Raw genomic sequence first — 14,353 nt, forward strand, 5'->3', positions numbered from 1 at the left:
CTTACAGCTTTCCAAATCTAACAGTCACATATTCAGAAGAAACATTGCCAACTGTTTGGCAGGGGCCTTTGACATCTGGGTTTTTTTTCACTTGAAAACTTTGATTTTTATTATGGACAACAAATACCGTCAGTTGCTTTTCTATTTTTTTTTATATCTTATTATTGGAGTATACTTGCTTTACAATGTTGTGTTAGTTTCTGCTTCACAAGAATGTGAATGAGCTATTAGTTCAGTTCAGTCACTCAGTTGTGTCCGACTCTTTGTGACCCCATGGACTGCAGCACACCAGGCCTCCCTGTCCATCACCAATTCCTGGAGTTTACTCAAACTCATGTCCATTGAGTCAGTGATGCCATCCAACCATCTCGTCCTCTCTCGTCCCCTTCTCCTCCCACCTTCAATCTTTCCCAGCATCAGGGTCTTTTCCAATAAGTCAGCTGTTCGAATCAGGTGGCCAAAGTATTGGAGTTTCAGCTTCAACATCAGTCCTTCCAATGAATATTCAGGACTGATCTCCTTTAGGATGGACTGGTTGGATCTCCTTGCAGTCCAAGGGACTCTCAAGTGTCTTCTCCAACACCACAGTTCAAAAGCATCAATTCTTCAGTGCTCAGCTTTCTTTATGGTCCACCTCTCACATCCATACATGACCACTGGAAAAACCATAGCCTTGACTAGATGGACCTTTGTTGGCAAAGTAATGTCTCTGCTTTTTAATATGTTGCCACTGTTTCCACTGTTTCCCCATCTATTTGCCATGAAGTGATGGGACTGGATGCCATGATCTTAGTTTTCTGAATGTTGAGCTTTAAGCCAACATTTTCACTCTCCTCTTTCACTTTCATCAAGAGGCTCTTAGTTCTCCATTTTCTGCCATAGGGTGGCGTCATCTGTATATCTGAGATTATTGATATTTCTCCCGGCAATCTTGATTCCAGCTTGTGCTTCCTCCAGCCCAGCATTTCTCGTGATGTACTCTGCATATAAGTTAAATAAGCAGGGTGACAATATAGAGCTTTGATGTACTCCTTTTCCTATTTGGAACCAGTCTGTTGTTTCATGTCCAGTTCTAACTGTTGCTTCCTGACCTACATACAGATTTCTCAAGAGGCAGGTCAGGTGGTCTGGTATTCCCATCTCTTTCACTGGAAGAGCAGCACTGACGTATATACACTGCCATGTGTAAAACAGATAGCCAGTGGGAAGGTGCGGTGTAGCACAGGTAGCTCAGCTCATTGCTCTGTGATGATCTGGACGGTGTGAACGGGGAGGCGGGTGGGAGGGAGGCTCGAGTGGGAGGGGACATATGTATACATGTAGCTGACCCACCTCCCCATCTTCTTTATCCATGCATCTGTCAATGGACATTTTGGTTGCTTCCAAAACATCTGGGTTTGATGAGTGGGATTCTACTCTGGATGAGATGGACAGATGCTGTATTCAAAGTGAAGTGAAGTCACTCAGTCATGTTCGACTCTTTGCGACCCCATGGACTGTAGCCAACCAGGCTTCTCCATCCATGGGATTTTCCGGGCAAGAGTACCGGAGTGGGTTACCTTTTCCTTCTCCAGGGATCTTGCTGACCAGGGTTCGAACCCAGGTCTCCTGCATTGCAAGCAGACGCTTTACCCTCTGAGCCACCAGGGAAGCCCTATACACTGCTATAATTTTTAAACCTCTTCTAGTATAGCGGTCACATGTGGAGCCCAAGTTGTGATTTTTGGAATCATCAGCAAAGTCCATCCTCCACCTCTCTTCAAAATATCTTTCTCATTAAGTGGATTCTTTGATAAATGATACAGCATTAACTGGTTAGGTATTTGGGAAAATTGTTAAATCATCATTGTAGAAAAGTCAATACTTCTAAAGTATTAAATGTGAAATTATGAAATAGTGAAAAAACAGAAAAAGATCTGATGAAAAGATATTCTAGTTTTTAGAATGCTGTTTCTTTCTTGACTTAAAAGCTAAGGAAGAAACTATAAAAGACTGATAGATTCAGATCCATAAAAGTTTTTTTTTTTTAAACTTCTACACTGATTCAGACATTTCAAATTAAGCCAAAAATAAAGTTGAAAAGACATTTTGGTATTTCTAGTAAAAAATATTTAATATTCTAAATAGAGATAGTGCTTTTCTTTCCATAAATAAGAATCATTCAAACGCACCACAATCCTTTGCTCATTCATACACTGGTCACAAGGCTAAAATCATTAATAATAGTAATAGGAAATAAAGCAGTACTAGTTACTGTAACTAACATCTATTGAGCATTTCCCCTGAACCAGGTAATTTCTCACTGTTTATGTTTGTTAACTCACTTAACTTTTCCAACAAACTTTTGAGGGAGGTACTCTTATTTTCTCCATTTTATGTTTGAGGAGATTAAGACAAAGGAAGGCCTTTATGTAATCTCCCCAGGTTACTCAGCTAGGAAGTGGCAGAACTGGGAATCAAACCCAGGCTTTCTTGTTTCAGTTTGTGTGCCTCTTCATCTCTTCCCTCAAGAAGCAAGAATAGATTTTAAAAAGAAGTGATACTATTGGACAATACATGTATGCATTAGTCAACCTTATTAATACACTAAAAATAAAAACAGTAAGGACATGTCATCTTTTCTAAATGGACAAAATTCTAAAATGTAATACCAACAAAAGCAAGAGTGTAAGGAAATGCTTCAGCAAAATTATAAACAAGTTCAAGTTCAGTTTATAAATATCTGTAGTAAGTCTTAAATTTGAGCATATTTTTTAAAGAAAATTTTTGATTTAAAATTTTATTTTAAGGCAATATTCAATGATTTACATAAAAATACATGTTCAAGGATAGTCATCCCAGTGATAACTCTTTGTTTCCAGAATATTGTATCATATAATAACAGAAAGTATAGAAAATTAAATAATAAAACCCAGCCAACCCACCATTCTTATTCAGTGTGTTTGTTTTTCATCCTTTAAAAAATGTTATAATCAGTAAAAGGCCAATCTTATTTCAAAATAATTATGAGCAAACAAAATGGTGGGTAGAGGAATTTTGTTGGATTTTTATTCTCCTCTGTGATTTTATGCATTTGCAAAATTTTCTCTTGGAATAGGTATTGTAATAAAAATGTGACTAAATTTTTTTTCCCCCTCCATGCAGCTTGTGGCATCCTAGTTCCCCTGCCAGCAAAGCCAGGACCCGTGCAGTGGAAGAGCAGAGTCCTAACCACTGGATCACCAGGGAATTCCCAAGAATTTTTAAATACATTTTTTCCCTTTGGGTTTCCAGAAAACATGAATAGAGAACATACATTTATTTGTATTTGCTGTTTAAAACCCTACTGAAATGAAAGAAAATGCATATCCACATTTTAAAAGAATCAAACAGCATCATACTGGAAAACAAAAAAACCCTGAGATCAGTACATTAAAATTTTTGAGAAATTCCTGGAATGTTAAAAATAGATACAATTGTAAACACACACAGACAGACACACAGATATAGACAGGCAAACACAGACACACTCACAGACACACACAGCAACTGCACAACCACACATCCTAGCTCGTGATTAAAAAGCTTTAAAGAACTTAGAGAAATGATCAAAGCAATTACTTTACATAGATGATTAACTAGCCTCAAATTAATTAATTGATTTTAATGTTTTAGCTGCCTTTCCTCCAAATGCAGAGCCGCTAACAGCAGCAATCTTTGCTCCCAGCATGAAGTCCTCCAAATTTGTTTCTAGAGACAGTAGGTGATCTGCTCAAGAGAAGCTCAACCTGGAGCCTCGGGGAGAAGCAGAGCAGAGCCTCTGATCCTTCAGTTCTCCCCAGTAAAAACCAAGAAAGAAGTACAACATTAAAACAAGGAAAGATGGCTGCACTTAGAGATGGATGAACAGAACAACAACAACAAAAATAATCCTCCTCAAAATAAGGCTGTCCAGATCACCAGCCCCGGTTGGATGCATGAGATAAGTGCTCAGACCTGGTGCACTGGGAAGACCCAGAGGGATCGGGCGGAGAGGGAGGTGGGAGGGGGGATCGGGATGGGGAACACATGTAAATCCATGGCTGATTCATGTCAATGTATGGCAAAAACCACTACAATATTATAAAGTAATTAGCCTCCAAATAATAAAAAAAAAAAGTGAGACTGAAAAAAAAAAAAATAAGGCTGTCCAATCTGCAATTTGGGGGAATGTCTGGATAATAGCTTATTTGTCCCCATATCTGCCTCTTACCAAGTAGGCTGACTGTTGACCCCTGGCCCTTCATTGTATAGGATAATACACTTTGCAAAGAAGAAAAGGATTGCACTAACAGACCTTTCAACTGCCCATGAAGCCCACATCAGCTGTGGTATCCATCAGTCTAGACAGCAGTGTCCAAACTTAATCTTGTATGAGATTCACCCAGGAGCCTGTTCAAAATGGAGATTCCTGAACCCGATCCTCGATACTGGGATTCAGCAGGTCTGAGGTAAAGCCCCAGAAGGTGTCTTTTAACAAGCATGCCAGCTAAATTTGCAGATGGTCAGCTTATGATTTAGACAAAAACAAGCTAACAAGTAAATAAACAACAAGACATAAAATGAAACTTTGCCGTAAATAGATAATTTCCTGGAGACCAAGATTGACTTGAAATTGAGTTCCTCTATCATCTGGATCCTGTTTTTCATTTGTGAATGTGGATGATCAGAGCCTTTGCCTAGTTTTCACTGATTTCAAAGATTGACAAGATGTTATTTGCAAAGATACTTGGTGGTTAAACCACTTCATCAACTTTGCACAAAGCTTTGTTTTTTCCCCCAATTATCAGTTTGTAAATAATCCTAACTAATTATTCCATGTTGACCCATAGTATAAGCGACTATAGCATTTTATGAGAAGAGTGACAAATATCCTGATGCTATCACAGTGATTTCATAATTATTTTTTTTATTTTACCTAACATGCCAAAACATGTACTGTGACACATCAAAGATGTCCAGACATTTTGCCAGATGTACCTGGGACAAAACTTCCTCTGGCTCAGAAGTACTGCTGTAATACACAGTAAATTATTCTCAAGTTTTGGGAGGGGGCACAAACAAAGAAATGAAAATAAAAACTGGCTGGAAAAGTGTTTCTGGTTTTGTGATGCCTAAGGAATATGAAACAAAAATTGCAATAATACCATTGCCAAACACGAGAACAGATGATCAAAAGTGCCATGTGATAGAATATCTAGACCTTGGGCAAGTGACTTGGTGTCTATTTCCTCATCTCTAAGTATGGATAACAGTAATACTATCTCACAGGGTTAATTGTAGAGATTATTTTAAGTGCATAGGAGAGTCACTGGAATATAGCACTCATTAAATGCTGTCAGTATTATTACTGTTATTATTTTCTTGCTTGAGTAGGGTAGTATAACAGTTAATAATTCTAAATAATTTAATCAAACCAGGGGCTTCTCTGGTGGCTCAGTGGTAAAGAATCCTGCTAATGCAGAAGATACAGGTTCAATCCCTGGTACAGGAAGATCCCTCATGCTGCAGAGTAACTAAGCCCAAACACCACAACTATTGACTCAGTGCTCTAGAGCCTGGAAGCTGCAGCTACTGAGCTCACACGCTGCAACTGTTGAAGTCTGTGTGCCCTCGAGCCCATGCTCCGAAACGAGAGAAGCCACTGCAATGAGAAGCCCTTGAACTGCAACTAGAGAGTAGCCTTTGCTTGCCACAATTAAAGATTGTGCAGCAATGACTAACCAGCACAGCCAAAAATAAATAATTTAAAAATTTAATCAAACCAAAGATTTTAGATAATAGTGACTATAGAGTCCTGTTTTGAAAAATGGTGTACACCCCCCCCCCTTAAATTTTTGATAGAATAAGTGGAAAGTGAACTTTATGGGTAATTTTGCAGGTGTGTGTGTATATGTTATATAATTCAGATTTTGCTAATTTCAAAAAAGGACTTCCCTCAGGGCTCAGACGGGAGTCTGCCTGCAATGCGGGAATCCCACTGAGAAGGAAATGGCAACCCACTCCAGTACTCTTGCCTGGAAAATCCTATGGATAGAGAAAAGCCCATGAAATTGTTTATAATACCCATCTGCACTATAAACAATAAAAAGGATAGGAGTGAACTTTTTTTGGATATATAGAATTAGAAATAAAAGTTATCTATTTCTAGTATTTTAGAGCTGTCCAGTCATTAGTAAGGCTGAGTGGTAAAGAATCCATCTGTCAATGCTGGAAGCCCAGGAGACCTGGGTTCTATCCCTGGGTGGGGAAGATCCCTTGGAGGAGGAAATGGTAACCCGCTCCAGTATTCTTGTTTGGGAAATCCCATGGCCAGAGGCGCCTAACAGGCTGCAGTCCAGGGGGTCCTAAAGACCTGGACATGACTGAGCAACTGGGCACACAGTCATTAGCAATCCACGTTTTAAAAGCAAACTCCGGTCATCAAGACAGTATGGTACTGGCACAAAGACAGAAATATAGATCAATGGAACAGAATAGAAAGCCCAGAGATAAATCCACAAACCTATGGTCACCTTATCTTCTACAAAGGTGGCAAGGATATACAATGGAAAAAAGACAACCTCTTTAACAAGTGGTGCTGGGAAAACTGGTCAACCACCTGTAAAAGAATGAAACTAGAACACTTTCTAACACGAACACAAAAATAAACTCAAAATGGATTAAAGATCTAAATGTAAGACCAGAAACTATAAAACTCCTAGAGGAGAACATAGGCAAAACACTCTCTGACATAAATCACAGCAGGATCCTCTATGACCCACACCCCAGAATTTTAGAAACAAAAGCAAAAATAAACAAATGGGACCTAATGAAACTTAAAAGCTTTTGCACAACAAAGGAAACTATAAGCAAGGTGAAAAGACAGCCCTCAGATTGGGAGAAAATAATAGCAAACGAAGCAACAGACAAAGGATTAATCTCAAAAATATACAAGCAACTCCTCCAGCTCAACTCCAGAAAAATAAATGACCCAATCAAAAAATGGGCCAAAGAGCTAAACAGACATTTCTCCAAGGAAGACATACAGATGGCTAACAAACACATGAAAAGATGCTCAACATCACTCATTATCAGAGAAATGCAAATCAAAACCACAATGAGGTACCATTGCACGCCAGTCAGGATGGCTGCTATCCAAAAGTCTACAAGCAATAAATGCTGGAGAGGGTGTGGAGAAAAGGGAACCCTCTTACACTGTTGGTGGGAATGCAAACTAGTACAGCCGCTATGGAAAACAGTGTGGAGATTCCTTAAAAAAACTGGAAATAGAACTGCCATATGACCCAGCAATCCCACTTCTGGGCATACACACCAAGGAAACCAGATCTGAAAGAGACACATGCACCCCAATGTTCATCGCAGCACTGTTTATAATAGCCAGGACATGGAAGCAACCCAGATGCCCATCAGCAGATGAATGGATGAGGAAGCTGTGGTACATATACACCATGGAATATTACTCAGCCATTAAAAAGAATTCATTTGAATCAGTTCTAATGAGATGGATGAAACGGGAGCCCATTATACAGAGCGAAGTAAGCCAGAAAGATAAAGACCATTACAGTATACTAACACATATATATGGAATTTAGAAAGATGGTAACGATAACCCTATATACAAAACAGAAAAAGAGACTCAGATGTATAGAACAGACTTGTGGACTCTGTGGGAGAAGGCGAGGGTGGGATGTTTCAAGAGAACAGCATCGAAACATGTATATTATCTAGGTTGAAACAGATCACCAGCCCAGGTTGGATGCATGAGACAAGTGCTCGGGCCTGGTGTACTGGGAAGACCCAGAGGGATCGGGTGGAGAAGGAGGTGGGAGGGGGGATCGGGATGGGGAACACATGTAAATCCATGGCTAATTCATTTCAATGTATGACAAAAACCACTGCAATGTTGTAAAGTAATTAGCCTCCAACTAATAAAAATAAATGGAAAAAAAAATAAAGAAAAAAAAGCATAAAAGATACTGTAAAAAAAAATAAAAAGTAAAAAATAAAAGCAAACTCCGTTTTCACTTCGGCATTCAAATGAAAGCCAGTGGTGACAAGTCAGACGCTCATTGTCAAGAGGACCTGAGCGAATTTGTGTTTCATCTATGGGCATCATTCTTTCCAAATTGTATCAGATGCTGGGAGACAATATTCTTCAATTCAATGTCTGTGAAGCAGTCTCTGGCATCTTGACGATTATGCCTCTAAGAAAAATAAAAAGACTGTCTCAAACGGAGGTGTTTACACACAGAAAAATATTAAAGAATATTAGTATTTTTTAATGCCTGGATCCAAAAATATAAAGATCCAAAATTTTTTGACCTAGAGATTTCTGTTGGAGTAGAACCTCTCCCCGCCCCCGCGCCCCAGAGGCACAGTATTAGTACAGTGGTTAAAGAGAAAGGCAATCAGAACTTTAGAGGTGTAGGTACTGGTCAGCTTAGAGTCGTGGATGGGGAATGCACCTGGCCTCCGAAACCTTTAACCACGCTGTTCGGGTCTCAGCGGCTGGTGGTCAGCCCGCGTCTGCACAGGAGGGGAAGTTCGGACACTCCTCAACGACCCAGGGTACCCCTAGAGACAGGGCATCGGAACGTGGGACAGAGTGGAGGCGGGCAGAGACGGTGCGAGTTGCGGGCGGCGGCAGCGGCGCTCCGGAGCCGTCGCCCTCGGGTTCCCCTGGGCTGCGGGACAGAGAGACTGAGAGGAGCGCAAGCGCCTTCCTGCCGCTCCAGCAGCCGCGCGGGGGGCGCGCGCGCGTCCACCCGGCGCGGGGCCAGCAAGTCAAGGCCGGTACTCGAGCAGCTCAGCCTGGAAGTACCGACCAAGGCGCCAGCCTCCGAGAGGCAAGACCCAACCCCAAACGCACGCGGCGCGGACGGCCTGGTCCCGGGCATCCCGGCCGGTAGCCTCGAACCCGACTCCCAGTTGCGCTGCGTTCCCAGTCACAAGTTTGCCTCGCGCCGGCCAAGTTGCGAGTGTGGAGCTTATCTCGGGGTCCGGGAAGAATGTTCCTGTTCCTCGCTCGGGCTGGTCTGGGTATGGCCGGGCCAGGGGCCTCGCTGTATTTCTGGGGGTGGCTGTTGCTCGGCTGCTGCATTCTCGCCGGAGCCCAGGTAAGAGCCCATGCTCCGAGGCACCTGCTTCCCGGAGCCACCCGCCGGAACCCGGCGTTGGCTGAACCGGGACTTGGCTGAGACCAAGGTGCGCGCATCCTTACACACCCAGGCACTAACGCACACAGAGACAGACAGACAGACACACACACACAGAGGTGCATTCGGCAAGGTTTGACAGGCATTTAGTGGAGCTGCAGAGATATGTTTTAGGCGAATGATGTCTTGGGGTGGTATTCCGACCAGCATCCTGGCATCTGCTAAGTAAGAGGATATTTAGGAACCACGCTTTCTGGATCAGTAGAGTGAGGTTGAGAGGTGAGGAACTTTTCTTACTGTTAGACTTCTTGGTTCCCCGTTTAATTACATTATTTTTTGTCTGCTGGGAATTTACTGTCCGTTTTGAGAACTTAAATTATAGGTTTGTTTGTGACCACTGTCTGAAAGGATAGCAGGATCTCGCTAGTACAGAATCATGCATCATTAAAGCGAGGAAACTAGATAGAAAAATATACATAACTTGTTAAAGCTGAGTTGTTCATTTTTAGAATAAATGGCAATTGTCATATTCGGACTGCTAGTATCCTTCAGAGATTTTCTGGGTGATCTTTCACAAAGGAGCCTCTCTAATGTACATCTAGAGTATATCTAATGTACATCTAAAGTCATAATTCATCATCACATTGTTTTGAATCAAATAAAATGTAGGATTTACACTCAAGTTTTCCGATGAGCTAGAAAGAGATGCTTATAGTTGAGTGAAGTGCAGTTTAAGAGCCCTGAGACAGAATGACTGAAACCAAGGTTATTTCTCTCTTGTTCGGAAGGGGGCGCATTTTGACCGTCAAATAAAGCCCCCGATTAGTTTTTTTGTTTTTGTTTTTTAAATTCTTTCCCCGTGAGAAAATTAAGGCATTAATTTATGCCCTGATACTGTCTAAACTTAATACTATGTTCTTGGCTTTCAAACGGCCAGTTTAAATTTCAGTTATTCTAAACGTGCAGTGTTTTTTTTTTTTTTTTTTTGCCCTGCTGATATGACCAGGATAGTTCATGTGAAGTAAATCTGTTAAAAAAAAAAAAAAAAATCAAACGAGGTACATTGTCATTGGGCAATAAGACTGTCAATGAATGCTCAAAAGTAGAGTATGCTCGAACCTGAAAAAATTTCACCCAGGTAACAAAAAGAATGTGAAAGAATGGAAAAAAACTAAGAATTTGGTGACAGTGATAGAACCCGGGTGATCTCTAATGTTTCTGTCTCATAAAGTATTTGAATACTGTGCTTGAAAACGCAGCTTCTTTAAATAAGGGCCAAATGACCTCTAACCATTTATTTTATTCAACTTTCCAGATTACTTTTTCTAAGGAAATGGAGAGATATTGTTTAACACAACAAAGAAAAAAATCACTATGCTATCATGGGAAGGATGTTTCCTTTTAGCTTTAGAAAAATCAGGACATTGAACACTTTTTCTATAATTTTAAGTCAAAGTTTCTCAACATACTGGGCCATGTAAGTCTTTGTCATGGGAGCTGACTTGTCCATTGTAGGATGTTTAGTACAGTCTTTGTACTCTTTACACTAGATCCAGTAGCAACCCCCCACGCCTGCCTGGCTGTGACAACTGAAAATGTCTCTCCAGATACTGCCCACGGTCCTTTGGGAGGCAGAATCACCTCTGGTTGAGACCCGTTGCTTAACAATGATTTCCATTTATGTTTATAGATTGAGTCATGTAAAATGACAGTTTGTGATAATATTTACATTTTTTGCACTTTAAACAAAATCTGAAGGTTCCATTAAAGAGATTTGCCTAGACACATTGACACCTTGTTTGGTCTTCAGTTCCTTCATTCCCAGCCAAGACATATATTTAAAAGTTTTACTATATTGATAGAACAACAAAGGGAACTCATCTAAGCAGAATTAGCTTGTGGCTTGTGTATAATAAATGCTTAGTATCTGGCAAATCCTGGATCGCATTACAAAATAGATAGCATAGGCCAATTTTTCAATTGTTTTGAATAACTCTGTGGTCTTTAGTTGCTGAGGTTACCCCCCACCCCTCCTTTCGCTCAGATCAGTTCAGAGGCCATGAATTCATGCATCCAGCGTCATTGCAGGGCCCAGCAATTAATTTCCCAGTCAGATTTTCACGTGGTAATGAAGACAACTGTATTAATGTCTGTTGTTTTTCTTTACTGTTAGTGAATCCTCCGGGAAACAGAGGTTTATTGGAGGGTGATGCCTGAGAAGGATAACAGGGTGAGGAAGCAGGGTTGCACAAAAAAGCCTCAGACTGGGATGCAAGCCTGACAAAGTCTTGGCCAATCCCACGGAGAAGTAGAAAGCAGTTTGGAATCCCCTGTGACAATTAGCACGGTGCCTTTGGGTGGTAGCTTTTCCATAAGGTACCACCTTTGGAGTTGTATCACTCCACTGACTGAGGTAATTTGTATTTGTATTTCTTTCATTCCAAGAAAATCTGTCTTTTTTGAGCCCGTAGGGAACTCAAATCTCTAATTACTTACTCCAGTTTTAATTTTTAAAATGTCATTCTACTCTAAGGGGCAGAGGTGGTTGCTTTGGGTACGAATTATGCAGTAGAACGCACATCTGGTCACAAAGCTGGAGAGAAGAGAGGTGCTGGCAAAGCATATATCTAAAAGAGTTGGGTGTTTCTAGAACTCTCCTGTCTTAGTAACTGACAAACAGAATTCAATTAACATATTCTTTTAATCCTTTAACTGCAACTTTTTATCACTATATGAATGGAAGAGTATTATATCTTTAAAGGTCAGAGTCTTGAGAATGGGCTATCCTATATATTAATATTTTAGGCTGTAGGCACCACTCTTTCACAAAAGGTGCAGAGCCAGCTTGACTAACCACAGGCAAGAGAGCACAAAGTTTAAAGAAAAAGAAACAGACCCACTATGGAGTTAGATGTGTTCTTCCCTGTTACAAATGATCATTTGCACAGGAAACATTGCTAAAATGTATATTTCTAAATGTACTGCTTTGTTTTGGATGTAGTTGTTGCTTTTGGAGTAACAGACATTGAATATGAAAACTGCTCTTTTGGTTTAAGTACACTGTGATTTTTAATGTCCCTTTATGGTAAAGAATACGTGTTTCTGTAACACAGATGGAAGGAAAAACAATATAAAAGATGAACATTTTCTTACTTTCATTTGATGACATAACTAATGATCAGTTTTACAGATCATCAGTTAGCACATGCTAATCAAACTTACCTCCTGGTTAAACTGGCCACATTTTTTTTTTAGAACAAAATTATCTTTAGAAGTTGTAGTTTAAGTGATGATTATGTTCCTGAAAATGTTGTCCCAGTAAAAAGGCTACCTCTGTACAAAAGGAAACAAAAGTAAATGTGTTCAGGTAAAAACAGTACACAGTGTGATTTGAAATGTTCATGTTTAATAATTGAGGTCAGATTTCTCTGAATCGAATTTATAGTTCTAAAACTTGGTCATAGGTTACCCAGTGTTTTCTGGGATTAAAGTAAAAGAAAGTAACGAATTGGAAAAACAGCCAGGAAAAACAAAACAAAAAACCAAAACAATTTGAATGGTGCCTGACTGTTGTTTCTAGAGAATATTGGAAGAAGTCAGATTTTACCCCCTGCCCATGCAGGTGACTCATCTCTTTCCATTTTTTCTCCCTTTTTGATAAGTGAGATTTTATGGCAGACTTTTAGTGTAGCTGCCTTTAACTCACAGTCTGCATTGTGTTAGTCTATTAGCTAAATTTGGAGAAGGAAATGGCAACTCACTCCAGTACTCTTGTCTGGAAAATCCCATGGATGGAGGAGGCTGGTGGGCTACAGTCCATGGGGTCGCAGAGTCGGACACGATTGAATGACTTCACTGTATTCACTATTAGCTAAATTATGGTGTGTATTCCAACCCCCCAAATTAGTTTTGATTATTTTCTCCTTTCACATTAAAATAAATGTGGGTTGTTTATTCGATAAGTTGTATCCGACTCTTTGCAACCCCATGGACTTTGCTCATCAGACTCCTCTGTCCATGGGATGGATTTCCCAGGCAAAAATACTGGAGTGGGTTGCCATTTCCTTCTCCAGGGGATCTTCCAGGCCCCAGGGTCAAACTTGTGTCTTTTGTGTTGGCAGGCAGATTCTTTACCACTAAGCCACAGGGAAGCCCATGAATACTATGCAGAAATATTTAAGACTATATACCTATTTACTGATCTACTCTGTATTACCTGATTTCAAGTTTTGTTACAAAACTACAATAATCAAAACTGCAGAATTCTGGCATAAAAACACATAGACCAATGGAGCAGAATCAAGAGCCCAGAAATAACTCTTTGACAAGAGAGCCATGAATACCTACTGGGGAAAGGACAGTCTCTTCAATAAATGGTGTTAGGAAAAATGGGGATTCATATACAGATGAGTAAAATTAGACCCCCATTTTATACTACTCACAAAAATTAACTCCAAATGGATTAATGACTTAAATTTAAGACTCTAAGCTTACTAGAAGAAAACAGGGGTAAAGTTTCTTGACATTGATCTTGGCAGTTGTTTCTTGGATATAATATCAAAATGCAAGCAATAAAACAGAAAATAAACAACTGGGATGACCTCAATCTAAAAAGCTTCTCTACAGCAAAAGAAATAATAGGTACATGAAAAGATTCTCAACATCACTAATAATGAGGGCAGTGTACCTCAAAAATCACAATGAGGTATCCACTTGCCTCACACTTATTAGAATGGCTATCATCAAAAAGACAAGAGACAAGTTTTGGAGAGGATGAGGAGAAAAGGGAACACTTGTGCACTATTGGTGGGAGTGTAAATTCGTACAACTACTCTGGAAAAAGTATAAGTTCCTCAAAAAATAAAAAATAGAACTACTGTATGATCTGGCAGTCTCACTTCTGGATAATACCCAAAGGGAATGAAATCACTATCTCAAAGGTTAGGTATCTGTACCCTCTTGTTTATTGCAGCATTGTCTACAATTGCCAAGACTTGGGGACAACCTAAGTGTCCGTGAAGGGATGAATGAATAAAGAAAATGTGATGCGCACACACAGAGGAATATGATCCATCCATAAAGACGAGGGAAATCTTGCCTTTTGTGCAACATGGATTGACTTTAAGGCCATTATTCTTAGTGAAATAAGTAAGAGAAAGACAAATACTGTATGTTCT

General features: G+C 40.1%; 1 protein-coding gene across 2 annotated transcripts in view; it reads left to right on the forward strand.

The window, feature by feature from the left end:
- The first annotated feature begins 1,307 nt into the window (after positions 1–1,307).
- The window catches only part of PTH2R (parathyroid hormone 2 receptor), a 91,989-nt gene continuing 78,943 nt past the window's right edge, over positions 1,308–14,353 (forward strand). Inside the window, exon 1 of one of the 2 annotated variants that reach the window (XM_020893662.2) lies at positions 1,308–4,469. Coding sequence is in view for 1 of the 2 variants with exons in the window: in XM_020893661.2 (XP_020749320.2) it covers positions 9,030–9,137 (108 nt within the window). In the remaining variant the exon portion in view is untranslated. Of the gene's footprint in view, positions 4,470–8,709; positions 9,138–14,353 lie in introns of those variants that run through there. The other variant, XM_020893661.2, reaches the window with a different exon arrangement.

The sequence above is a fragment of the Odocoileus virginianus genome, chromosome 30, assembly GCF_023699985.2.
Source record: "Odocoileus virginianus isolate 20LAN1187 ecotype Illinois chromosome 30, Ovbor_1.2, whole genome shotgun sequence".
NCBI classification, from domain to species: domain Eukaryota; kingdom Metazoa; phylum Chordata; class Mammalia; order Artiodactyla; family Cervidae; genus Odocoileus; species Odocoileus virginianus.